The 27,976-nt window shown below is 49.5% G+C and overlaps 2 protein-coding genes across 5 annotated transcripts in view; both read left to right on the top strand.

Annotated features, from left to right (window-relative positions):
• The window catches only part of SLC9A8 (solute carrier family 9 member A8), a 74,180-nt gene extending 61,778 nt beyond the window's left edge, over window positions 1-12,402 (top strand). For 3 of the 4 annotated variants that reach the window (XM_024750264.1, XM_024750262.1, XM_024750265.1), the window contains 4 exons: window positions 723-834; window positions 3,878-4,098; window positions 6,165-6,311; window positions 7,634-12,402. In XM_024750264.1, the coding sequence (XP_024606032.1) occupies window positions 723-834; window positions 3,878-4,098; window positions 6,165-6,311; window positions 7,634-7,741 (588 nt within the window). In that variant the 3' untranslated portion in view covers window positions 7,742-12,402. Of the gene's footprint in view, window positions 1-722; window positions 835-3,877; window positions 4,099-6,164; window positions 6,312-6,925; window positions 7,047-7,633 lie in introns of all 4 variants that reach the window. The other variant, XR_003003827.1, reaches the window with a different exon arrangement.
• Window positions 12,403-21,673: 9,271 nt separating this feature from the next.
• Window positions 21,674-22,248, top strand: LOC112403081 (interferon lambda-1-like). Its single transcript, XM_024750405.1, is given in 2 exon segments — window positions 21,674-22,103; window positions 22,106-22,248. Coding segments are annotated over 2 exon segments (573 nt in total).
• The last annotated feature ends 5,728 nt before the right edge of the window (window positions 22,249-27,976 follow it).

Here is a 27,976-nt window from a genome sequence, read left to right as displayed (position 1 = left end):
TATATATATATAATTCTGTTCAAGTTAGTTATGGTGAGAACCAAGATGAAGAAACTGGAAGTAAATTAATAAGTAGTTCTAAGAAGCCACTTAGATAAGATTTAGACTTTACATAAAGCTATATTTTGTTAAAATCGACATGCCTTTGGAGATGGCAAGGAACCAAAAGCCATGGCAAGCAACTGGCTAGACATGGTGTATGTGACCTCCTGTTAGAACCCACCTGTGCATTCCTCTTGCGCAGGGAGCAGCATTTACGGACATAGGTAGGCGCTTTTCAGTCTTCGCTCCTTTCCCTGAGGAGTGGGGCCCCCATGGGAGAGGCAGGAATACCTTGTCTGTTCCCCCAGAGCTAGCCCATTGGGAATGATTAGTGCAGGCCCGTCCCACAGCGGAGCACATTTGGAGGAGCCAGATTACCCTTAAATTAATCTCTGGGTACTTCTGCACAGCCTCTTGGCATTACTGAAGCTGTCATTGATACCTTGTTAGTCCTCTCTTTCTGACAATGGAAACGTAACATACAAAGCTTTAATCCTTTCCTAGACACATAGAAACTGGCATCTCCTGGGTCTCTGCTTAGCCCTGAGTTCATGTCTTTGATGACAAGGGGATGCTGCCTCTACGATGGGTGTGTTACCGGGTCTGTGTTAGCCTCAACAAGCTTCAACTTGAAGAACCAGAGGTTTCCATGTTAAGACTTGGTTTGTTGCTGTTAACAGGTGCTTGTGCTGTTTGGCAGAGCGGTGAACATTTTCCCTCTCTCCTACCTCCTGAATTTCTTCCGTGATCATAAAATCACACCAAAGATGATGTTCATCATGTGGTTCAGCGGTAAGCCCAATCCTGAACGAACGGTGGAGGGGACGTGTGTGTTACAAAGGCACAGGCCCTGCGGAGAATGCCCGTGCCTGTCCCCGGAGCCCTTGCGAGACGAGCATGCCTCACCAGCCCCGAGTTGCACGTGCTCCCACTTAAGGGCGCCCGCTGTAACACAGGCCCTGCGCGAGGCCCTTTGCAGGCGGCACCCCTCCACACAGCGCAGGAAGTGGGTGGTGCGTGTCTGCTCTACAGATGAGGAAGCTCAGGCTCAAGGGTAAAGGACTTGCTTGGGACGAGGGGCCCCAGGAGGCAGAGCCAGGATTTGCCCTCCTTCCCTCCACTCTTTCCTGGACAGACGGGGTAGCCCAGGGCAAGGTGTGCACGGCGCCCCTCCCACCTGAGCGCTTTCTAGGCTGAAGTAACAAGGGGCTCAGAATAAAAAGGTTAAAGTTTAAACTTTTTTGTACTACAGGTTAGATTTGGATTTTTTTTTCATTCAGTCACTAAGTTCTGATAGTTTATTTGACCATTTCAGTTGCTGTTCAATCCCATATTCCTCTACTTTTTAAAGGATCGAAATGATTTCATAAAACTTTGACTCCTAAAGAACTGGATCCGTAGACATCTTTAAATTTACTTAGGAGCAAATACATGCAGTTCTTTGTGCTTTCTTGTTTAAATATTATAATTAAAATATTTCTGTGTGGGTCAGGGTATAGCAACATGCTTTGTAAGCTGTTTTCTGTCCAACAGCATATCTGTAAATGTCTCGCAGATTTCCTTTTCAAAAGACCTTGTTTAAAATATATTCATAGGTGTGTGTGTGACAGATCTAGGTAGGTAGGTGTGTATATATGTGTGTACAGTGAGAGAAACTTTTTTCTTAATCTTTTTTGCCAGTGAGGGAAAAAAATCGTAAAGTAGTTGATCCAAGGTCTTGAAAATCTGAAAGAAAATCTAAGAAATGTATCAGGCATTTTACAAAGTATGTGAGCTCTTTGGGGTTGGGGGGTGTGGTGAGAGACCTCTACAGGGAAGTGGGCGGTGGTTTTAAACAGGGAGGGCTCTTGGTTCCGGGTGTCCTCAGGCTGTCCAGGCCTCTCTCCATTGATTCCCTCCCTCTTTCCTGGATCCTCACCCTGTCCCACTGGCTCCGCCATCATTCAACAGTTGAAGATTCTCCTTTTCCCCGCAAAAAACCAACAACTTCAGCCAAAACCCCTGCTCCTCGTCCCCTCCAGCTGCTTCCCCTTCTCTTCCTATCGTGGCCAGACTCTTGAGTGAGTTTTCTTGCCCATTTTCTCCACTTCCTCCCCTCCTGTCCTCAGGGCTGGACTTGGCCTCGCCCAGGTCACCAGCAGCCTCCCCCAGGCAGACCTGGTGGGCACCGGTTAGCCCTCATCCCACCCGCCTCCTCGGCTTGGGGCTCCTTCCTCCCACCGACCTGCCCTCTGACTGGGAGGATACCCTCTTCTCCTCTTCCCTTGGCCTCCAGGCCATGCTCTGGTTCCCCTCCTTTCCCTTGGGATCTCCTCAGGCTCCCGTCCAGGTCCCCATCTGCCTTTACCGGCACCTCAGCAAATATTGGCTTCCTCAGGACTCAGCCTCAGACCTGCTTCATCTCTTACGCTCTCACAAGCTCACCTGTCCTGTGGCCTCAACTTCCATCTGGTTCCCACCCTCCCAAAGCTGTTTCCTCCAGCCAGGCCTTCCCTCTGGGATCCAGACTCCAGTGTCTGAATCCTCCTTGGATGTTGTGGCGCTATCGCGATCTCATTGTCTAGGACGGAACTTACCTTCCTGCCCAAGCTGCTTGTTTGCCAGCATCCCCCTTCCTTCCACAGGAAACAGTAACATGCAGCTCCCTCTTAGGAAGTATTTACTGTGCGCACATGCTGTTCTATGCCAAGGCGTTTCATCCTCGGGCCACCGTCATGGCAGGCCCTGTGTCTAGTTCCTCGTGCCAGCCTGGGAGGCCCCAGGGAAAGCAGGAGGCCAGGGGTTGGACCCAGGAGCCAGACTCCTGACCCCATGCCCAGACCATCACGCAGCAAGCCTCCTAGGACCTGGGCATCCTCCAGGCCCTTCCCTTCCCTGGTCACTCCACCTTCCCCTCGCTCCTGTGACCTGTTGCTTCTGCTCCCCGTGTCTCTTTTAATTCCACCCCCTTCCCTCCACCCCGCTGTGTCCCCATATAGGGTCTGGGCTGCAGCAGCCAGCCCCCCATCATGCTGTGATGCGCCGGCCTCCACGTCTGGGTCAGATCCTGTCACTGTGTGCCCGGCCCGCCCTCCCTTCTTCTTCAGGCCCTCACCCTCACACAAGTCCTCGTTTGACATCTCTCCTCCCTGCTGCTCTGGGAGCTCCTGTCCCCCCTGTATGGCACCAGACAAGCCAGGAAGTTTTTGAGAGAGAACGTGCCATTTCCCAGCTCAGTCCATACCCCTCAGTCCAGCCAGCACCCTCCCAGGGAACCAAAACAGGAAGTAAGGGAGAGGCCGTGATGCAGTCCCCTGAGCCGCTGGCCACCACGGGGGTGGCATCCTCCACTACAGTGGGCATTGGGCAAAAGGCATTCTGTGCCGTTGCCAGTAAAGCGTGTGGCCCTGGGAGGACACCTCATTCTCAGTCTCGGCGCCTCATCTGTGCGCTGTAAGAATAACAGGACCAGCTCTACAGCTGTGACGATCGGATGAGGTCGTGTCCGCGGAGCACGTAGCACAGGGAGGGCTCGTCTGCACCAGCTGTCGTGTTTCTAAAACATAAGCGCTGGGCTTGATAAATCCTCAACACGCACACGCCCGGCGCTTCACAGCCTGGACAGGTCACTTCACCCGCTCCGCTCTGCCGCCCTGAGAAGTGGGAGCGGAGGTGAGCCTCCGTTCCTTGCGCCTGCTTCTCTCACACCCCAGAGCCTCACAGGCTGAGTTCGCACTCTCCAGCGGGTGCATTAGGATGTCGAGCGGCCGTGGTGCCGGGCTGGGCCCAGATCCCCCGAGAACTGCTGCCCCTCCCGCCTGCCTCCGTCCCTCTTACTCCCTTCACTGTCGCCCAGGCCTGCGGGGGGCCATCCCCTACGCCCTGAGCCTGCACCTGGACCTGGAGCCCATGGAGAAGCGGCAGCTCATCGGCACCACCACCATCAGCATCGTGCTCTTCACCATTCTGCTGCTGGGCGGCAGCACCATGCCCCTCATCCGCTTCGCGGACATCAGGGACGCCAGGGCGCGCCGCAGGAACAAGAAGGACGTCAACCTCAGCAAGACCGAGAAGATGGTGAGTGCCGGCCGGGCGGGCAGGGGCAGAGGGTGGGTCCCCACTCGCCGCCAGAAAATGGAGGAACGAGACACGATCTGAGGATGATCCGTCCCTGGGCACGTACGCACTCACCAGCTTCCCAAAGTGACAAGGAGGTTGGACTCAGGGTCTGAAGCGTGACTCTTTGGGGTGGGTTGTCTGCCGGCCTCGTGAAGCCACGGAGGCAGTGGCGTGGGAACGTGAACCTTCCAGACTCTTCCAGGAATGCTCCTCCCCTGCCAGTAACCACACCGCCCCATCAGGCCGGGACTGGAAGGAGGGTTTCAAAATCACAAAATGACAAAATTGTATCATTACCTAGCATCTACTAAAAAGCCTCCTGTTGGGGCTAGATAAGGGGAAAGTGCTCACAGAGGCTTGGAGAGTTACAGGAGACGGCCCTCCACTGAGGACAGGCAAGGTATGATTTGGGGGTGGAGGTGCCCAAGGCCATCTGCAGCGAGCCTGAGGCTCCTGGACCCCTGCCCACCTCTGCCTCCTCCAAGCCACCCTCCTCCCCTGAGTCACAGTGATTGTGCCTTTCCTGCCCTGTGTTCCCTCGGGCCCTAGCCTCTGGTCCTGCCTTCCTGCACCACCCCCTGCTCCACGCACATGCTTTTGCAGAAGTGCATCTTTTTCTAGTTCCCTTGTTCAAGGCCATCAGTAACTTTACTCAGCCCTGGAAGGCACAGAAATCCTCAACCAGAGGTGGGGAGAGGGGATGTGGCCCACCTCTCACTCTGGAAAGTCCAGTCTGGGTGGATCTTGGCCTCCAGTCTCTGCCCGCGGCCTCTCCAGCCAGAGTTGTGCTACTGGGAGAACCTTCAGATGACGTCAGACAGGGCTGGCTCACAGAACTTTCCTCACTCTCCGTAGCCCTTCTCCCCCAACCCCCATCCACCAGCCTTCTTGTCTGTTTTTAACCAAAGCTCAAGTATAGGTTCTCGAAGCTTTTAGTGGGTGTCAGGATTGGTGGAGGGCTCCAGGGTCTTACAGGTCTGGGGTGGGCGCCCAAAGAATTTGCATTTCTGATGAGTTGCCGGGAGGTGCAGCCACACTTGGCCAAGCACAGCTCTGGTAGAACCAGGATGTGTGCTCAGCGGGGAGCAGCTGCTGTTTAGGGCATGTTTTCTGTGGTGCCTGCGCTGTCCTTGGACTGTCCCTGAAACCTGCAGGAAGCAGATGGTCTCATGATCCCCATTCTGCAGATGAGAGCACTGAGGCACAGAGACCAAATCACACAGCCCTGGTCACACAGACTCTTAACCACCCCACTTTCCATCACTCGTCGTCAAGGTGGGGTTCCTGGTCCAGCAGCATCGGTGGGCGCTTGTTAGAAATGCACATTCTTGGGCCCCCTCCCAGACCTGCTAAATCAGGAACTGCAGGTGGGCCTAGTGGGCCCAGCATTTTGTGGCTCCCCCAGCTCCAGGTGATTCCGATGCCGGCCAGAGTTTGAGAAGCACTGCTCCACGGCAGGGAAATGCCCTCCCTGCCCCTCCCTCTCTCCCACCTCCTACACCCAGGGTACACCTGCGCTTGGGGGCGACGGTGCAAAACTGCCTATGGTCGCCCCTGCAGAGGGTGGGTGGTCCTTCCCTCCCTCCCTCTCTCCCTCTCCACATCCCTCCCTGCTGCATCCACATGACCAGCAAATGTACCCAGAGTGGGCCTCTGCAGGCAAAAAACGACAAAAGCTGCCTCCCTCGTTCAGTTCACTGGTAAAGAGACAGCCTAGAAGAGCTCCCAGTCCTGGCTGCACAGACAGCCACCTGGAGAGCTTACGGTAGACCAAGCCCCAGCCCTGAGCTTCCAACTTCTTCACAATTCTGATTTTCCTGGATGTCCATCGTTTTCTTACACACCTTCCAGCCTCACTACAGGCTCCCAGGAGGCCTCTTTGCTGCCACCATTAGGGTTAGGGACACAGGGTCCGGGATGAAGAGCTGCGAGGAGGTAGGCTGGGTGGTGTGAGGGCTTCCAGGCAGGTGTCAGCTGACGAGCCTTCGGCTGCCTTCTCCCCCACCCCACCCACCCCGCCGCAGGGCAACACCGTCGAGTCGGAGCACCTGTCGGAGCTCACCGAGGAGGAGTACGAAGCCCACTACGTCAGGCGGCAGGACCTCAAAGGCTTCCTGTGGCTGGATGCCAAGTACCTGAACCCCTTCTTCACGCGGCGGCTGACCCAGGAGGTGGGACGCAGGCCAGGGGTCCCTCGCCTTCCTCCCTCAGGGCCTGCAGTGGCCAAGAGCAGGGTGGGCAGGGAAGACCCACGTGCCGGGTTGGGTGGGGGCCTCTCCCCACTCAGCGTTCTCTCCTTCCCAGCCTCACGGGCTGGATATGCTTGCAGCACTCTGCATCTGCTGTTTTTCCTTCCCTGCCATATTTAATGCTGGTTTGTTTATTTATTTATTTAATTCATTTATTTTTGGCTGCACTGGGTCTTCGTTGCTGCGCGTGGGCTTTCTCTAGTTGCGGCGAGCGGGGGCTACTCTGCATTGCGGTGCGTGGGCTTCTTATTGTCGTGGTTTCTCTTGTTGCAGAGCATGGGCTCTAGGTGCGTGGGCTTCAGTAGTTGTGACACGTGGGCTCAGTAGTTGTGGCTCGCGGGCTCTAGAGCGCAGGCTCGGTAGTTGTGGTGCACGGGCTTAGTTCCTCCACGGCATGTGGGATCTTCCCGGACCAGGGCTCGAACCGTGTCCCCTGCATTGACAGGCAGATTCTTAACCACTGTGACACCAGGGAAGTCTCTAGTGCTAGTTTAATAACAGACTTGTTAACCCCGTTTGGATTTCCTGGATGATAGACTTGGGACATCGATCGGCTACTGAATCTGAGCTGAGGAATTTCAGACCTGCCAGGGCCTCGGACAGTGGCCCAAGGCTCAGGGCTCTCGCTCCATCCCTTCAGGCACCACTGGCCTGACAGTGAGTGACACACTCAGGGACCAGCTTGGGCCTGCTTTGCTGAAACCGTCATCCTGCACCGTGCAGGGTGGGGGAGGGGTTCTCCTGGCTGCTGCCCCGCTTTGGTCCTGAGCCCCGTTTTCCCTCCCTCAGCAGTCAGGATCGCTGTCAGCACGTGAGTTCTTACTGTGAGCCAGGCGCTACGCCAGACGTTTTTCATGATTGCTTCGTTTCATTCTCCCAGCAACCCATGCAGTAGATGCAGCGGGTTGTCTCAGTTGATAGCCGGGGAGACTGAGGCCCAGAGAGGTGAAGTAACCCCCCGAGGTCACACAGCCAGTACATGGCAAAGCTGGAAGCAGAGCCCAAGTGTGTCTGATTCCAGAGGCCAGGTTTTTTAACATCATGCCATCCTGCCTCCTACTCCTGTTCCAGGGTGACACCTCCCGTTATCTCCTCCCCAACAGAGAATGATCCCAGCTTGTGGTTAGTCAGTTAACACTTCGAAATTGCTTGTGGCCGCGCCCCCTGCCTCCCGTCTCCTCCCTTCCTCAGCCCTGACCCTGAGCCAGACCACTGACAAGGGCTTGCTATGTCTCCCGCCCCAGGACCTCCACCACGGGCGCATCCAGATGAAAACCCTCACCAACAAGTGGTACGAAGAGGTGCGCCAAGGCCCCTCCGGCTCTGAGGACGACGAGCAGGAGCTGCTGTGACCGAGCGGGACGCGTGGCTTCCGGGCAGCCGGGCCGCAGCACTGCCATCCAGCCTCCCCGCGGCTCCCAGGACGGCCACCCAGCAAGGGCCCCCGAGGCGTGTGCATTTGGCACTTCTTTGGGGCGGATGGAAGCAGGGTGACGCACAGGCTACTGTCGTCTTAACCCAGGACCTCCCAGGCCTTTGGAGCCAGCCGGCTGCCCTGAAGCACCCTTTCCCCGCTCCTCACTGGGCTGGACCTCTCCCCTCAGGGTGGCTTCCCAGCCCGCGGATTGGAGGGACCACCTTTGCAGGTACATGTTTCCTTCTGCTTCTGTAGCCGGGGAATAGTCATCTGTCACGCCGAGGTGCCTGAGAGGAGAAATCCTGCCATGGACCCACTGTGCAGGGCGTCCCGGGAGCGTGGTGCGCCGTTGCCGCCATCCCTGGCCACTGCCTTCATTACAGGGGCCCTTCCCTGCCGGACGGGTGTCGGTAACAGCAGGACGAGAGGCCAGCCACCGCTTGCCTGTGCGTCATCAAGGCGCCTCCGCCCTCAGCAGCGGCGGTTCTCACTTAAGCAGCAGGCTCAGAGGCCTTGGAAACCTCACACTCCCCTTCGTGATGTCGCTTGCACTCCCTGAGAAAGAGAAACTGAGTGACCTTTTTCTCTTTACCTCTGATTGGCACCTCACAGGCTGTCTCCCTGGGCAGCACGCAGCTACTGCCCTTCTCTGGGAATACTGTGAATGTTTACACTGGAACCGAGCACGAGGGCACAGACACCTCTCTAGAGCCCCATTGGAAGCCGTATCCCTGGGTTTTTTGGGGGTGAGTGACCCTATTCTGTGGGGTCAGAGCACCCTCTAGAGGGAAAGTCTTCAGGGTTTATGCTGGCCAGCAGCTGCTGTCTTTGAATTCAGTTTAAATTCATGCACTTTTACAAAGTGGTGAGAGCCTAGCAGTCCCTTCTCTGACCTCGATTCCTTACTCAGTGGTCCTTGTTTGTTCAGAGGCCCCTTTTCCTGGGCTCTGCCCACCGTTTACCTGCTGCACCTTCACTGCTCATCGGCATCTTTTTTTTCCCTCCCAGTTCTCTACCATCTTGGGTCCCATTTGTCCCCGTGCTCCTCCTCTGCCACCGCTCCCCAGGACTCCAGTGGCCTGCAGCCAGATGCATCTGAGTCTCACCTGCAATCCCTGAGCAGCCACTGCTCCCTCAGGACTCGCTCACAGAGCGCTTGCCCGTGTGCGCGCACACACCACACACACACCCCTGCCCCGGCCACGCGCACACACACACCACACACACACACACCCCTGCCCCGGCCCCATGGTCCAGGCCCCTGGGCCACCTCAAGGTGAGGAGCTGCCAATCACGTCCAGAGGACATGGAGCTTCTGACTTCCCCGCATCCATCCCCTTCTCCGGCCCTTTAACAAGTCTTTACCTGCTTGCTTGTGCCCATCTACAGGCCTCTGGCAGTTTCCATATGTGGCTCGGTCTCGGCTGGAGCGTTGGGACTCAGCACCCCCTGGCGTGGTTTAATTCATCATGTGCGCGTCGTCGGTTCTGTTTCGGACACAGTGGGCCAGCAGGGACCTTGGGCTGGCAGCAAATATGTTTCCATCTTCTCAGCCTCAGGCAGCGTGGCTCTGGATGTGAGGAAGGACTGACCTCGGGACCCTCCAGGACCCATGTACCCAGCCCACGAGGCCAGACCCCTGCCCTAACCCCTTCCCTTGCCCCAGAAGTATAAGCGTAAAGCCAGTCAGGCAGCAGGGCACATGGCTTCCTTTTTATGCATGAAAAGTCAATTGGTACTTGATAGAGCTAAAATATGATTTCTTTTTCTAATCTCCCACCGTAACCCCCTAATTTGAGCCACATAGTATTACTTTACTTCACCTAATATCCCCACTGGAAGATTAATGCCATGCATAATTCCAGTCTCCGTCATTTCCTATTTCTTTTTAGTGGAAGAGAGAAGAGGTCAAAGGGAGAGGACCTTTGTCCATAAGGGAGGGGGCAGGGATCAGAGGCCAGATTGTTCTCTCATTCTCCAATTCATAAGTAACTGACTTTCCCCCTGAAATTCAGAGTCTGATCTCCGAGGTGTAAGTTGCATTGTAAACTCAATAGCTTGCCGGAAAAAAATTTTGGGGGGCTGTGAGTTCATAGATTAAATAATGAAAACAGGATCTTCTCAGTTCAGACTGCCCTTTGTCACCAGGTCCCACCTGTCCTCCCACTTTTAGCTGAGACCTGAGAGTGACAGTAAGTAGAGAAGCACGCGGGGTCGGGGCGAGGTCCCCAAGGCTTGGCTGTGTGGAGGTGGCTGGGGGAGAGTCTTGCCTGGCCTGGAGCAGCGCCAGCCTGGGCGTCCCGTGAGCTGCTCCTGCCCTCTTCTGGCCAAGTAGTGGCTTAGCAGCGTGGGAGGGCATTCCCCCGCCGAGGAGGGCGCCCCGTGTGCCTCAGCCATCTGTCTGCTCACCTTTGAACAGGCCAAAGCCCATCAAGAGAGATTTTTCTGGTGGACTTTTTTCAGATGTCTTTGCCTGAGAATCAAAAATTGCTGCTGTCTACCTTTAGCATTCCTAATAATTCTATTGTTGGGGGAATAAATGCCTAGAAGATTAAAAATATCCAGCATAACTATGACTTCACACATGTTTTCTTTTAGGCCTAGGCCATGGGACAGGAGAAGTATAGCACAAAGAGAAGGTAATACTTTAGGAGGAGGTGAAGGCTGTAGGGTCAGTGCGTGCCTCTGGGGAAGCTGGTTGGCTAGTCAGTGAACTCTGAAGACACGCCGTCTTGGGGAGCTGGGGCGTCCTGTAGCACTAAGGCCCCACCCCAAGGCTCCCCCAGCAGCCCCTCCGCAGCAGGCCCTACGATTTTGGACTTGGAATTCACCACGTGTTCTGCAGCCCTGTGGTTGTAGGACCTCTGGGACTAACCATGCTTAGAGGCTTGGAGTGTGAGGCCTCACAGGAAAAGAAGCTGGCTTTTCCTAGGTCCCCAGAGACCAAGTTCAGGCTGAGCTGAACAGAGCCAGGCAGAAGGTGGCTCAGTTCCATCATCTGGTGCTCATTCAGCCCAGGGGCAGACCCTGTCCCCCTGGCCAGCTGCCTCTTTTCACACACTGGGAATGCTTGCTGGGCCCCGGCTGACATGAGGCCAGGGGCCCAGAATGTTGGCAGCCCCTGAGTGCCCCAAGTCAGCCTAGGGAGGCCCTGATTTGCCTGCAGACTCCTCTGTGTGCAGTGGAGTGTGGAAAGGCTGGTGAGTGGGGAGCCTTCTCCTTCAAGCCCTCACCTAAGGTGGCCTTCCGGGGTCTCAGGTCCACACTCCCATGGGGGTCCACACACGTGGCAAAGTCCCAAGCGGGGAGGCCACAGCCAGAATCCCTCTTCTGCTTCAGTGGGGAGAGTGAGGGTGGGGCCTGGTGGTGACCAGCTTCTCCTCAGCCAAGTCCGGGCCATCGAAGGTACGGCAAGGTGTAGGCGTGGCTTAGGGTGGCCTTAGAACTGACCCCTGATTCTGGTGGGAGGAGGAATCTCTCAACAGCAATGATTGACTGTCAGTTAGGACTTCAAATGCCAAAAAAAGAGGAAAGATCCTTTCCTCCTTCCTCATTCCCTGCAGAATGCAGACATGTGATTCTCCTGCTGGGTGGTGAGCAGCCAGAATCATTAAGAAGTTGTTCTACCAGGAACCCGGTCTCCAAAGCCCCAGGCAATATGTTTTAAATGAAAACACCACAGTCAGAGTGACGGCTTTGGATAATCAGCCACACTCCCTTCCACTTAGTCTCCTGTCATTTCTCACACAAACGGAGTTAGGTGTTCAGGGACTTCCACCATCATTGCCCATGTTACGAAAGAGGACTTTCTAATTTCCCCCACCCCGTTTCACCCTTTCTCACCCCAGCCGACACAGTCCCTAATCCCAGAGGGAAAAACAATGTGTGGCTTTCCTACCCGGGAGCTGGTCTTTTCCCAGCTGCTCTCTGCGTGAGCGTCCTGGCTTCAGGGCGAGAGAGCTGAGTGCAGCCGCGGGCCCGTGGCCATGGGATCCATGGGGATTGTGCGGTTCGGTGGTCAAGAGAAAGGTCACCTGTCAGCGCTATGGGCCCTGTCCAAGGAGCTGGTCAGCCACGCGGAAGAGCCACTTCTCCAGGCCCCAGCGCTGCTCTGAGGAGCCGCGGAGGCCCATGGGCCGGGGAAGGCTCCTCGCTCGCTCGGCTGACTCAGGGTTCGTGGCTACCAAAGGCGTTAGCATTTTCTCCAGTACAGCTCCTGCAAAGCTTGATTTGTTCTCAAGATTAATCAGAATCTTGTATTCTTTTGAGTAATTTTCTTTTTAAAAATGAAGGATTTTTTTAAGTACAGCTTTTTGATATAAGGACTATTGGGAAGGTCAGGCTTGTTCTTTTGTCCTCCCCCAAGTAAGATGTGAGAGGCAGCCGTTAGTCCTGGTTCCTGAGAAATATGCTGCTCTTCTTGGTGGGGCTGCGGGTTGCGGAGGCGAAGGTGGGTCGGAGGTGGAGGGACCTGCAGCTGCTCTGCTGGAGCCTCTACCTCGTCTCACTGGACTCTTTAAAGAATTCAGAAATGGATGAAAAACAGTAATGTCACTGGATTCCTATTTAGAAATAAAAATGAATGCTGCTGAACCAGACCCACTTTCTGTGTTTGTGTTCCGTGGCTTTGCAGAGGCCTGGGTCACGCCCCCCTAGACTCGGCTCTGTCCACGCCTGCCCGGCTCTCGCGGCCAGAAGCCTGGCAGAACGCAGTGGTTAGTGGGCAGGAGTGCGGGCTTTGGGCCCCAGTTCCTGCCTCTGTCCCTGTTGGGCTGGACCCCGCGGGCCCACAAGCTTTGTAGTTGCCCAGCCTTGAGACCAGAGGAAGAGCCTAGAGACAGCAACAGAGACATGAACGGTTTGTTGGATAGAGGGATCTTAACAAACGGTCCTGGAGCGAAACCCCAGGGCGTGCAGCAGCCGTCGGACAGGACACCAGGGCATGGCAGCAGTCCTCACCACATCAGGGAGATTGATGTCAGGTGGGCTCGGTTACCAGGAACTAATTGAGCCCTATGATTAAGAGGATTGGATAGTCACGTGAGGGAAGCAGGGGCTGATCGAGCAGGGGATATGCAGAGAGCAGGAGACAGCCATCTTGAATGGCCTGAGCACACAGTCCCTCAGTGAGGAGGACGTGAGGCCAAGCAGGAGGGCTCAGCTCGGGCCCAGCCTCCAGCCACAGCTGCTTCCTCACAGGTGCAAGGGACTTGTCTTCCCTGGGGTTCTCTGGGCTAGCCGCCCTCCTCCCTGCTGGGGTTGCAGACTGGCCCCTGGTAGGCCTTTGACTGAAACCAGGCTCTGAACCCACACGGCCGTGCGAGTCAGATGGAAGCTGGTGGCGGTATCTGTGGGGAGTCTGGAGGCTCCATTTGTTTATATTCTCTCATGCTTCCAGAAGGCATCTGAAGCTACTTACGGTAACAGGTGCAAACAAAAAATACATGTGATATAAATGAAACCAGGCAGAAGAACCTGTCCTGACCCCAGGCACGAGCCTCCTGACAGGGAGGTCAGAACCAGGGCTCTTAGTTCCTCTCCACCCTGCAATGCATCCCCACCCCCAGGCCAAAGGAGGAAGGGTGGGGGGAGAATAAATCACATCCTGGACCCTTCCTCTACCTGGACTGCTAACTGCACACCCAAACCAATGCCTGCTGGCGTCAGGCAGGGAACCTGGCCAGGGAGCAGCGCTGGTAGGAGGCGCACGTGGCCCTCAGCTCCCTTCCCCCTGTGACGGAGACCTGGGTTCAGAGAAGGATTCCTCCACCCTAATGAAACCGTGCAGGTAGGATGACAGGTGGCACTGGAGTGATGGGCCTCTGGCAAATATAAAGCAGAATCTCCCCAGGCCACCGATGGCTGCAGAGGAGGCGAGGAAATGAGCAGAGTGTCAGCCTGGACAAAATGGAACCCTGGTAGTAAAGGTGAGCAGAGCCTGAGTGGGACTGGGTATTTTCATTCACATTTCAACCTTCTCAATGTCTAGAAAAAGTACTCAGGGTGAAGGGGAGCAAACCAGGGAGGAAGTATTTTCCTTGGAGGCCAGAAAGCTGCAGGGGAGGGTCACACACAAAGTTGAGGGCCCCATGACCTCCACTCGACTCCCAGGGGAGCTGAGGGGAGATGAAGCCATTTATGGTCATTCCACTCCCCTCGCCTGAGAATGCTGAGGAATGGGCCTCTGAGCCAATTCCGGCAGAAGAATGAAGCAACGTCTTAGGGAATTTCCAGGACTGTTTTCTCACACTCAAACAGTCACTCAAAGAAGGGAAGCACCCTCCTCCCATGGTCTGGCCTTTGCCTCCCATTATGTGAGGATGCAGTGCTCGGACGTGCTGCAGCAATTCTGAGACAAGGGAAGGCCTCACCAACCTGCTGCGCAGAAAGACAGAGGCCCTGCGTTGTTAACAACACTGTCGGACCAGTTAATTAAGCAGTCCTGGAACCGACCTCCACCAGAGCTCACTGCGGGAGACAATACGTGTTCTTGCTGCTGATGCCATTTGGGTTGGGTTTTATGTTACAACAAAAATAATCCTAACTGAAAGAACTTCATGAAGTCAGACGAGCAGATTCCAAAACAACATATATAGCATCAGCCTCCAAAAATTAAATTGATGTGTGTGTATACAGGAAAAAATCTGGAAGGATAGGTATGAGGTTTGAGAGAACTTTGGTCCTCTCTGAGTGGAAGGATGATGGGTAACTTTTAAGATCTCGTCTGAAGATATTTTCTATTTCTTTCACAAAGAACTTTTATTCAGACCAGAGGGCAGACAGCAGAAGCAAGAAGAACTACAATTCTGCAGCCTGTGGAACGAAAACCACATTCACAGAAAAGTAGACAAAATGTAAAGGCAGAGGACTGTGTACCAGATGAAGGAACAAGATAAAACCCCAGAAAACAACTAAATGAAGTGGAGATAGGCAAGCTTCCAGAAAAATAATTCAGAATAATGATAGTGAAGATGATCCAGGGCCTTGGAAAAAGAATGGAGGCAAAGATCGAGAAGATGCAAGAAATGTTTAACAAAGACCTAGAAGAATTAAAAAACAAACACCTAGAAGAATTAAAGAACAACAAACAGAGATGAACAATACAATAACTGAAATGAAAAATACACTAGAAGGAATCAACAGCAGAATAAATGAAGCAGAAGAACAGATAAGTGACCTGGAACACAGAATAGTGGAATTCACTGCCATGGAACAGAATAAAGAAACAAGAATGAAAGGAAATGAAGACAGCCTAAGAGACCTCTGGGACAACATTAAACACAACATCTGCATTTTAGGGGTCCCAGAAGGAGAAGAGAGAGAAGAAGGACCTGAGAAAATATTTGAAGAGATTATAGTTGAAAACTTCACTAACATGGGAAAGGAAATAGCCACCCAACTCCAGGAAGCACAGAGAATCCCAGGCAGGATAAACCAAAGGAGAAACATGCTGAGACACACAGTAATCAAACTGACAAAAATTAAAGACAAAATATTATTGAAAGCAACAAGGGAAAAATGACAAGTAACATACAAGGGAACTCCCATAAGGTTAACAGCTGATTTCTCAGCAGAAACGCTACAAGCCAGAAGGGAGTGGCACGCTATATTTAAAGTGATGAAAGGGAAGAAACTACAACCAAGATTATTCTACCTAGCAAGGATCTCATTCAGATTCGACGGAGAAATCAAAAGCTTTACAGACAAGCAAAAGCTAAGAGAATTCAGCACCACAAAACCAGCCCTACAACAAATGCTAAAGGAACTTCTGTAAGTGGGAAACGCAAAAGAAAAGGACCTACGAAAACAAACCCATAACAACTAAGAAAATGGTAATAGGAACATACATATCGATAATTACCTTAAACATGAATGGATTAAATGCTCCAACCAAAAGACACTCAATCTACAGATTCATTGCAATCCCTATCAAATTACCAATGGCATTTTTTACAGAACTAGAACAAAAAAATCTTAAAATTTGTATGGAGACAAAAGACCCCGAATAGCCAAAGCGATCTTAGGGGAAAAAACGGAGCTGGAGGAATCAAGACTCCCTGACTTCAGACTATACTACAAAGCTACAGTAATCAAGACAGTATGGTACTGGCACAAAAACAGAAATATAGATCAATGGAACAGGATAGAAAGCCCAGAGATAAACCCACGCACCTATGGTCAACTAATCTATGACAAAGGGGTTAAGGATATACAATAGAGAAAAGACAAGTCTCTTCAGTAAGTGGTGCTGGAAAATTACTGGGTCATTTGTAGAGACGTGGATGGATCTAGAGACTGTCATATAGAGTGAAGTAAGTCAGAAAAACAAACATCGTATATTAACACAGATATGTGGAATCCAGAAAAATGGTACAGATGAACTGGTTTGCAAGGCAGAAATAGAGACACAGATGTAGAGAACAAACGTATGGACACCAAGGGGGGAAAGTGGCAGGGGGCTCATGGTGGTGGGATGAATTGGGAGATTGGGATTGACATATATATACTAATATGTGTAAAATGGATAACTAATAAGAACCCGCTGTATAAAAAGTAAATAAAATTCAAAAAGAACTTTCATTCAATAATAAGGAACATACAGTGTGCTATCTTCACTTTTCAAAATGTGATTATAAATGAAACTATTACTAGAGGAGCAATGCATTAAATGGAGAGATCTGATGTGATTTCAAGAGGGCTAGGGATGATACAAATGAACTTATTTACAAAACAAATAGACTCACAGACAGAAAACAAACTTATGGTTACCAAAAAGGGAAAAGGGGGTGATAAATTAGGAGTTTGGGAGTAAAATATACACGCTACTATATATAAAATAGATAAGCAACAAAAACCTACTGTATAGCACACAGAACTATACTCAATATCTTCAGTACACCTATAATGGAAAAGAATCTAAAAAAAAAAATATATATATATATATACACACACACAACTGAATCACTTTGCTGGACACCTCAAACTAACACAACATTGTAAATCAACTATATTTCAATAAAATTTTTAAGAATTTAAAAATAAATTTTAAAAAGAGTTTTTTAAAGTGAAGAAAAAAAAGCACTAGGGAAATAGGAAGTCTCATCATGCTCTGGTGAGGGTCTAAATTGATAGAATTCACTTTGAAGAGCACCTGGCAGTGCCTAGTAAAGTTAAAGACGCCTGGCACCCTTCAATCCAGCGAGTCCTCTCCTCTCTTTAAGCCCTAGAGAGCAAGGAGAGGCAAACACTGCCTGAGGCCCAAGCCCAGCCTGTCTCCTGTTCTGTACCACCAGCGAGCTGAGCCTGGGATTTTAACGTGTTCAAATGGTTGAAAAAAAAAATTGAAAAGAACAGTATTTCACGATGTGAAAATTATATGAAATTCAAAGTTTAATGTCCATAAAGTTTTGAATGTTTTAATAAAAAATTCGTGGAAATTTGTTTTCTTTGTTGTATATTATCTATATAATAATATATAAATATATATATTTGCCTCTTGTCTCCCAAAGCCAAAAATATTCACTATCACCATTTACAGAAAAAGTTTGCCCACGCCACCCTATAGAAATTCTTACACAGTCATGCATACTCAGGAGACACCTACAAGAATATTTGTAATAGCAAATTATTGGAAACGAGCTGTTTCCCACTAGGAGAATGGATTAAACAGTGGCGCAGTAATATAAGGAACAGTATACAGCAGCAAGAACGGATGGATGGATGAATGAATGAAACTAGAATAACATATCAACATGGATAAATCTCAAAATACTGAAAGGAGGGGAGAAAGAAAGCTGCAGATGAATAAGTACATATAAAACCAGGCAAAATGATGCTGTGAAACAGTAGTGCTTAGGGATGCAGCCAAGTGTAGCAGAGTGTGAAGAAAGGCTGGAAAAGTCAACCCCAGGATCCAGGGCTCCTCTGGGGTAGGGGAAGGAAGGCGAGGAACTGCATTTGAACCACATGACACCTACCCTGGCTTCACTTGTATCCCTGATATTTCATTTCCTAACAGAGCCATGGGCAACCAGGAGTTAATCATATGTGCAAACTTGCAAAGGCTCCTCACACTCTCTGAGCCTTAGTCCTTCTCCCTGCTCTATGGTGAGTAACTGAGATGCTCTCCAAGGGTTGTCCCAGGTGACTCCCTCCTTTCAGGATCAGGTCTAGCTATGGTGACAAAATCAAAACTAGTAGTGGCTTCCCTGGACCCCTTGAGAACCAGGATCCTCAGCATGGGAATAAAAGAGAAATGAGGTTGAGCAAAAATCCTGTGGTCCTGAATTTTAATTTAAGTATGAACTTACAACGTACTTTGTGTTTTTAGAGATATAAACCTGTTGCTAGCTCTGCTCACTGAAAAGACCTGGAAACAATGACCAACCCAGAGGCAGTGAGCACCCTTAGCTCTCGGACTTTGGTATCCAAATGTCATTTCACAGCAAAAGGACCCAGGGCTCTTTGGAGAAACATCTGAGCCCAGGAGTTGGGCAGGAAATGTACAAAGATGAGCATGGAGCCCCTTGTCATACCAAACAGAGAGGAAGCAATCAGAGGTTTCAGGGTCAGGTCAGGACTCAGGAGCCAGCTTGAAGAGGTTCTGACTGAACAAAGACAGGAATTTGAGCATCAATAACAGTAATCACATAATGGATTGAAATACTTAAAATATATGGAGATCAATGAGTTCATAATAATATACTTTTAAAAACTCAGTCACTGCTGGGGAATTCTAAGGCATCAATTCATTATTCTAAGTAAAAATAAAGGCAAAGAGGGCTTCCCTGGTGGCACAGTGGTTAAGAATGCGCCTGCCAACGCAGGGGACACGGGTTCGAGCCCTGGTCCGGGAAGATCCAACATGCTGCAGAGCAAATAAGCCCGTGCGCCGCAACTACTGAGCCTGCACTCTACAGCCTGCGAGCCACAACTACTGAGCCCGTGTGCCTAGAGCCCGTGCTCTACAACAAGAGAAGCCACCACAATGAGAAGCCCACGCACTGCAACGAAGAGTAGACCCTGCTCACCACAACTAGAGAAAGCCCGTGCGTGCAGCAGCGAAGACCCAGCACAGCCATAAATAAATAAATAAATAAAGGCAAAGAGGTACGCATCTATCCCACCTTTTTTTTGGCCATGCAGCATGCAGGATCTTAGTTCCCCGATCAAGGATTGGACCTGTGCCTCCTGCAGTGGAAGCATGGAGTCTTAACCACCGGACCACCAGGGAAGTCCCTATCCTGCTTTTCTTAAACTATATCACTGGTAGTCAAATAGTAGATGAGGGAAGTTTCTTTGTCTTTAACTTTTTTTTTAATTCATAGATTTATAGGAAGTTGCAAAAATAGTACAGAAAGGTCTCATGTACCCATGTTTCTCCCAGAGGTAACATCTTGCACAACTATAAAGCAGTATCACAACCAGGAAACTGACATTGGCATAGACCTTGTTCAGATTACACCAGTTTTATGTGCTGTCCTGTGTGTGTGTGTGTGTGTGTGTGTGTTTAGCTCCATGCAGTGTTGTCCCAGGTATAGAGTCACACCACCACAGAAAAGTTTCTTTTCATAGAAGTATTCCAGTTGTCAAACAAGACTAGAATTGGAATATCTCCATTTTGCATGCTCTGATGAAAGAATGGATCTAAGTCCTGAGTAACAGCCTTAACAGCTATGAATATCCCAAAGGGAGAGAACTTGACATCATGTGCCTCCTGATGAAAGAAAATAACACCTATGAAGTATTCTTACAACAAAAAAAATCATACCCACATCTGAGCAAGCCTCAAAAGTCAACTACCATGTGATATAGCACATGAACGGGATGAAGAACAAAGACTACAAGATCATCTCAATTAATGCATGAAACGCATTTGACAAAATTCAACATACTTTCATGATAAAAAACACTCAACAAACTAGGAATAGAAGGAAACTATCTCAACATAATAAAAACCACATATGAAAACACATACCCCACAGCTAACTTCATACTCAGTGATGAAAGACGGAGTTTTTCCTTTAGAAGAGGCCACGATGCCCACTCTTGCCTCTTCTATTAAACATAGTACTGGTAGTCTTAGCCAGAGCAATTAAGCATAAATCAATCAATCAATCAATAGCATCCAAACTGGAAAGAAGTGAAATTATATCTGTTCTCAGATGACATGATCTTATGTAGAAAACCCTAAAGATTACACACATACACACACCTGTTAGAACTAAGAAATGAATTCAGCCAAGTTGCAGGATACAAAATCAACACACAAAAATCAGTTGCATTTCTATACACGAATACTGAACAATCTGAAGAGAAAATTACAAAAACAATTCCACTTACAATAGCATCAAAAAGAATAAAATATTTAGGAGTAAACTTAACCAAGGAGGTGAAGGACTTGTACACCAAAAACTACAAAATAATGCTGAAAGAAATTAAAGAAGAGACAAATTAATGGAAAGACATCCTCTACTCATGAGTTAGAAGACTGAATATCATTAAAATGTCCACACTACCCAAAGCAATCTACTGACTCAATGTAATCCCTATCAAAATCCCAATGGCATATTTGCACAGATGGGGAAAATATCCTAAAATTTATATGGGATCTCAAGGGACCCCAAATAGCCAGAACAATCTTGAAAAAGAAGAACGACGTTGGATGCCTCACACTTCCTGATTTCAAAACACATTACATACAGGGCTTCCCTGGTGGCGCAACGGTTGAGAATCTGCCTGCCAATGCAGGGGACAGGGGTTCGAGCCCTGGTCTGGGAAGATCCCACATGCCGCAGAACAACTAGGCCCGTGAGCCACAACTACTGAGCCTGCGCGTCTGGAGCCTGTGCTCCGCAACAAGAGAGGCCGCGACAGTGAGAGGCCTGCGCACTGCGATGAAGAGGGGCCCCCGCTCGCCACAACTAGAGAAAGCCCTCGCACAGAAACGAAGACCCAACACAGCCATAAATAAATAAATAAATAAATAAATAAATAAATAAATAAAAATAAAAACACATTACATACAAAGCTACAGTAATCAAAATAGTGTGGTACTGGCATAAAGATAGACATATGGTCCAATGGAACAGAATAGAGAGGCCAGAAATAAACCCTCATGTATGTAGTCAAAAGATCTTCAACAGGGATGCCAAGATCACTCAATGGGGAAAGGTCAGTCTCCTCAAATGGTACGGGGAAAACTGGATATCCAAATGCAAAAGAACGAAGTTAGACCCTTACCTTACACCATACACAAAACTGAAAACGGATTAAAGGTTCAAATGTAAGACCTAAAACTAAAAAGCTCCTAGAAGAAAACAGAGAGAAGTTTCATGATGTTGGATTTGGCAACAATTTCTTGGATATAACACCAAAAGCATAGGTAACAAAAGCAAAAGTAGAAAAGGGGACCACAGCAAACTTTAAAACTTCTGCACATTCAAGGGATGCCCCTTCTCGGCCACTCAGGCAGCCTCACCCACACCCGCCAGGTCCCTACCCCACTGTGAGAGTCCTCGAGCCACTTTCCCATCCCTCCACCTGCCTCAGCCTCATTCGGAGGCTCCCCAAAGTCAGCGAGCTAAAGGCTGCCCCTGGGAGTCCTAACCTTGAGATTCTCCAGGCACAGGGACTTCTCAGAAGCAAAGTTCTCTCCTGTGACTGAATTTCAGTATCTCTTTCCTTCCTGGCACAGGTCCGGGCTCACCTGGTTCGGCGACCGGACCCCCACACTCGTGCCTTTGCCATCAAAGTGGAGATTCCTATTTCCATGTGCCTTTTCACTTTACACACATCAGCTGGGATTGCCCAGTGAACCTGGCTAAAAGCAGAGCCATGGGGCCAAACAAGCAGTTGGGATTTAGCCATGGCTGCAGCTTGGGTCCTGGTGTTGGTGACTGTGATGCTGGACTTGGCCAGAGCAGGCCCAGTCCCCACGTCCAAGCCCACCACAACCAGGAAGGGCTGCCATATGGGCCGGTTCCAATCTCTGTTGCCAAGGGAGCTGGAGGGCTTCAAGAAAGCCAAGGATGCCTTAGAAGAGTCGCTCTCACTGAAGAACTGGAGCTGCAGCTCTCACCGCTTCCCCAGGACCCGGGACCTGAGGCAGCGGCAGGTGTGGGAGCGCCCTGTGGCCTTGGAGGCAGAGTTAGACCGGACGCTGAAGGTCCTGGGTGCTGTGGCAGACTCGTCCTCGGGGGTCATCCTGGACCAGCCGCTGCACACGCTGCGCCACATCCACTCCGAGCTTCAGGCTTGCATCCCGGCTCAGCCCACAGCAGAATCCCAGCCCCGGGCTGCCTCCACCACTGGCTGTGCCGGCTCCAGGAGGCCACAAAGGAGGAGTCCCAAGGATGTCTCAAGGCCTCTGTCACATTCAACCTCTTCCGCCTCCTCATAAGGGACCTGAGAATTGTTGCCAGTGGAGACCTGCATATCTGAAAACCTGGACCCAGACCTTACTTATGCACTAAACCCCAACCCTGCCTTATTTCCTCTAACGCTTTATTTATGGAGCTGCAGAAGAAATGTTTATTTTTCTACTTTTGTACAACATGTTCAAACAAACAGTAAGAAACTGTAAAAAAAAGAAGAGCCAGCTGCCAATTTTCAGGAGGTTGAGAGAACAGAGGAACGTGATAAACAACAGCAGGGGATGCAATCAGCAAAATGTAGACTCTGGCAAACTAAAAGACAAACTATCCGATTTCTTCAACAAATACATTTCAAGGGAAAAGAAGAGAAAGAGGAAAATGCCCTTCTATAGGGACAGCCTTTAGGATAAATGTGATTTAAAGATCTATCCATTGCAACAACGTGAGACCTTATTTGGGCCCCAACGCAAACACACAGTTTTAAAAGTATGCACTTATAAGACAACTGGACCTGCAAACAGTGACTGGGTATTTGTTACAATTAAGAAACATAAAAATTTAGATGTGATCATGGTATTGTTTTAAAAGTCCTTGTCTTTTAGATACAGGTACTGAAATGTTCACAAGTGAAACAGATGTCTGGAATTTGCTTCTAAGAAACTTAGGAGTGGGGAAAGTGGATGGACAGGCACAGAAAAAAGTCAGATTGGCCAGAAGTTGTTAACCGTTGAGCTGTTGAAGTCCTGCTACATGAGGCATCATTAGAGTAGTCTCACTTCTTTTGTAAATAAAAAGCTTTCCAAGATGAGCAAATGGAAAAAATGTGGTTTAAGCAAGACAGAAGTTTACTTCTCACATATAAAACTCTGAAGGTAGGTGGGGCAGGCCAGGTATGATGGTGGCTTCCTAAGCATCAGGGACCCAGCCTCTTCCAGCTACTCACTGCAGCCCCCTTCACTTGGCCTCTGCCTCAGAGTCTCACATGGCTGCTCCATTCCAGCCAGCGCAGCCAGGGTGGGAAGAACAAGCTTCTTTCTTTGAAGGACATGTCTCAGAAGCCACGCACAGTTATCTTTCCATCCTAGGGACCAGACATAACCGTATGACCATGCCTAGCTGCAGGAGAGGCTGGGAAAGGCAGTCTTTATTCTGGATGGCTAGATGTCTAAAATTTAAGGCTTCTATTACCAAGGGAGAAAGGGTGAGCAGAGATTGGGGTCCAATTGGCAATGTCGTGTGGGGTACAGAGCTGGCAGCAAGGCTAATGTTAATCTTGTACAACTGGTGGGCCTGAGGATGTTTAAATATGCTTGTCATTTACATATACAAATTAAGCAATCTGCTCAGAGTCTCTGCTCCGCTTTAGATACAGGAGTGAGCGTCTGGCTTCCTTTGCTCTCCCAGGCTGGGTGTTCATCTCTAGGAAGCTGCTGTTCCTGGTAGCCAGGATGGCAGTGCCATTTCCTATGCTGTCACTAAAACCAAACCCAGTACCTGGGCCTTGGTCTGGTCCAAGGCCTGGATATTTGCTCAGCCAGTGAATGAGATGGAGAAAACCGTTCAGTCTCTTCCCTGACAGCTGAGTGGCTTTGTGGGGTCCAACCCTGCAGAGTGGTCAGCATGGTGGCACAGACACCCCACAAGTGCATAAAGACAGGATGTCCCAAACCACAGCTGCGCTCATACCACTCTTAAGATTTTTGCAATACATTTTGCTTTTAAGTCAACCATGATTTATTTTTTATTTATTTTTATTGAAGTAGAGTTGATTTACAATGTTATATTAGCTTCAGGAAACTTCATTTTTAAAAACACCTTAAATTGATTTTTAAAGTAATCCCCCATTATGGCCTGCCCTAAATAGAAGGTAACTGAAAACCTAAAATTCTGCCAGAGGTTCTCAGCCTCACTCCTGCTTTCTCTTTGTTAAAGACAAACTCGCATTACACTGACCAGAATCCTCCTTAGGGCATTTAAACGGATCAAAAAAATTTTAAACGGGATTAATTTTTTTCACAACGCCCTTCAATGTTATTTAATTCCTGTCAGGTCACCACCAACAATCACTTCTCCTGGAGTCTGCAGTCTCACTCCTAGGAAACACGGCTGAACTCTGAACACCTTGGTTTCCCCGTTGGTAAGATGGGGATCAGAACAGGATTTACGTTATCTTCTAGGAGGATTGAGACAATTATATGAGATCACGAACGTAAAGTCTCAGCGTATAAAATGCCTGGCTCACAGTACAAGCACTCAAATGCTGGCTGTTATTATTTGTCAGTTTAATGGAGGAAAAAATGTGAGTCCTGTCACTAAAGAACTAAACATGGCTTGAGCAAAAAAAACAAAAACAAAAAACACCGAAAAACCCAAGCAACCGGACTTCCCTGGTGGCGCAGTGGTTAAGAATCCACCTGCCTGGTTAAGAATGCAGGGGACACGGGTTCAAGCCTTGGTCCAGGAAGACCCCACATGCCACGGAGCAGCTAGGCCCGTGTGCCACAACTACTGAGCCTGCGCTCTAGAGCCCGCGCTCTGCAACAAAAAAAGCCACCGCAACAAGAAGCCTGCGCGCTGCAACGAAGAGTAGCCCTCACTCACCGCAACTAAAGAAAGCCCATGCACAGCAACGAAGAGCATAAATAAATAAATAAATAAATATTCTTGAAGTTAAATTTGAAAACAAAAAACACCAAGCAACCCAAACTTCAAAGCAGCAGGGAGGAGGGACATAAAACCCCAAACACTTCGTTTAACAATGGAAGACACTTTATTTATTTTTTTAAATCATCTCTCAACATTTCAACTCTTGGTAGAAATCAAATGCAAAACATCTGCTTTGTTAAGTTAGCGTGTATTATCTCAGTCACAGCAACCTCATACAATAAGATACACAACGAGGAGCATGGTCACAGCATTTCCTATTCCAGTCCACGAACACAGTATTTCCGTGATGATACACACACTGGCCTTTCTCTTCCAGGACAAGTTAGTTATTCCTACTTTCGTCTGCTGTGTAAGTTACGTGGCATCACGGTTGATTAAAAGAGTTAGCGTAGTGCTAGAGCAGTCTGGAAATGGAAAACTAGAAAACTCAGGACTGGGACTGGCACGGACACTTCTGAAACGTGAAAAGGAAGAACATCAGAGATGAATGCCCCAGAATGGGTGGGTCTTAGTAATAAAGTTGGTTGAAATTCAGCTTTATATACACATTGAATATCTACACGTGATCTACTAGATATATAGAAAAAGAGCCATAGAAGATTTTGAAAACCTTAAAATCACGCAACTGAGTTGGAAGAACATCAGCAAATTCAGTGGCCTCAGGATTCAGCCAGATTTAAATCTGCTCAAGAGCTGAATACCTCCTTCTATCAGAAGACCCACTGCATGTAAATTCCTACAACGTTCTGTACATCACAAACACTTATGGCTAAAATATACTGTTAGTTCACAAGGAAGCAGTTTTATTTTCAAATTCTTGCCCCACTCCTGCTCTGCACCCCAAAAGGAAATCCAGGGTCAGCAATTCACATGAGGAGTTTAAGAGGCCTTCGGGTTTAGGAGCGCTGAGGCTCGGCTAAGAACCTCAGGACACATCTGTCTGATGGGCACACGCCGGCTCCTGCCCACTTTTAGTGCAAAAAGGTCACAAATGTTGCAGAGGAATCCTGGAAACAGGTGAAGAGAAGAGGACTGAGATACAGGGGTGGTGGGAATCCCAAACGATTTTCCTTCTGAATTGAGACTCAAGAAGTTTGGAGTGCAAGGTTCACACTCAGCAAGCGGCAAAGACCAGGCCGGAGATCCACAGGGTGAGGTTCCTGAATGGTCACTAGGTTGTCACAGTCTGCAGGCGCACAGACCTCTCGGCCCGGACTAACCCCCTAAGTGCACACTGGAGGTAGGTGTTAGAAATTTATTGTAGGGAAGACAGTGGCTCTCCACCAACTCAGGGGACATTGTCTCTGTTCCTCCTCTGCCCCTACAATCTCCACTCTACCCTCGGGCTGTGGCAAGTGGAGGATACAAGATGGAAGGGCACGAGCCCCTCCCTTGGAAGACTAAAGAACCCGGGGCATTTTTATAAATAGCTACATTGTTAATGTTTTAACCACTTTGAAACACACAGCAAGTTGAATATTTATTTAAAAATAAATCTCAAAAATATCTATTTACAGTAGAGTAAGAGAGGCATGTGCAAACAACAGAAAGGGGGGAAAAGTCAGTCCCAGTGTGGAAGGTCCACCCTTCAGAGAGCTAGAGCCAACTTCACAAACCCCAAGGCTGAACTGAGCTGTGGAGGCAACAGGATGACATTAAGCGAACCCTGGACTCGGGTCACCTTCGATACATGGAGAGGCAGTGAAGTTGGGTGGGGGGCTGCCGCCGGGGATCCTCGTGTTTGGGAAAGGGTGGTGGAGGGATGAGCCAGTGGATGAGGCCCGGTGTGGCAGGAGGGCTCATTTCACAAGCCAACAGGCCTCTAGCTCACCACTCCAGGTGGGCGTTCGGAGGGGACCTGGAGGGCCCTTCCCAGTCCAAGTTGGCTTTGCCGTGGGAGCAGTCGGCATGGCAAGTGCACGGACACTTCTGAAACGTGAAAAGGAAGAACATCAGAGATGAATGCCCCAGAATGGGTGGGTCTTAGTAATAAAGTTGGTTGAAATTCAGCTTTATATACACATTGAATATCTACACGTGATCTACTAGATATATAGAAAAAGAGCCATAGAAGATTTTGAAAACCTTAAAATCACGCAACTGAGTTGGAAGAACATCAGCAAATTCAGTGGCCTCAGGATTCAGCCAGATTTAAATCTGCTCAAGAGCTGAATACCTCCTTCTATCAGAAGACCCACTGCATGTAAATTCCTACAACGTTCTGTACATCACAAACACTTATGGCTAAAATATACTGTTAGTTCACAAGGAAGCAGTTTTATTTTCAAATTCTTGCCCCACTCCTGCTCTGCACCCCAAAAGGAAATCCAGGGTCAGCAATTCACATGAGGAGTTTAAGAGGCCTTCGGGTTTAGGAGCGCTGAGGCTCGGCTAAGAACCTCAGGACACATCTGTCTGATGGGCACACGCCGGCTCCTGCCCACTTTTAGTGCAAAAAGGTCACAAATGTTGCAGAGGAATCCTGGAAACAGGTGAAGAGAAGAGGACTGAGATACAGGGGTGGTGGGAATCCCAAACGATTTTCCTTCTGAATTGAGACTCAAGAAGTTTGGAGTGCAAGGTTCACACTCAGCAAGCGGCAAAGACCAGGCCGGAGATCCACAGGGTGAGGTTCCTGAATGGTCACTAGGTTGTCACAGTCTGCAGGCGCACAGACCTCTCGGCCCGGACTAACCCCCTAAGTGCACACTGGAGGTAGGTGTTAGAAATTTATTGTAGGGAAGACAGTGGCTCTCCACCAACTCAGGGGACATTGTCTCTGTTCCTCCTCTGCCCCTACAATCTCCACTCTACCCTCGGGCTGTGGCAAGTGGAGGATACAAGATGGAAGGGCACGAGCCCCTCCCTTGGAAGACTAAAGAACCCGGGGCATTTTTATAAATAGCTACATTGTTAATGTTTTAACCACTTTGAAACACACTCACCAACTCAGGGGACATTGTCTCTGTTCCTCCTCTGCCCCTACAATCTCCACTCTACCCTCGGGCTGTGGCAAGTGGAGGATACAAGATGGAAGGGCACGAGCCCCTCCCTTGGAAGACTAAAGAACCCGGGGCATTTTTATAAATAGCTACATTGTTAATGTTTTAACCACTTTGAAACACACA

This window comes from Neophocaena asiaeorientalis, unplaced genomic scaffold (genome assembly GCF_003031525.2).
Source record: "Neophocaena asiaeorientalis asiaeorientalis breed wild unplaced genomic scaffold, Neophocaena_asiaeorientalis_V1.1 scaffold606, whole genome shotgun sequence".
NCBI lineage: Eukaryota > Metazoa > Chordata > Mammalia > Artiodactyla > Phocoenidae > Neophocaena > Neophocaena asiaeorientalis.
This window is presented reverse-complemented; position numbering and strand designations above follow the sequence as displayed.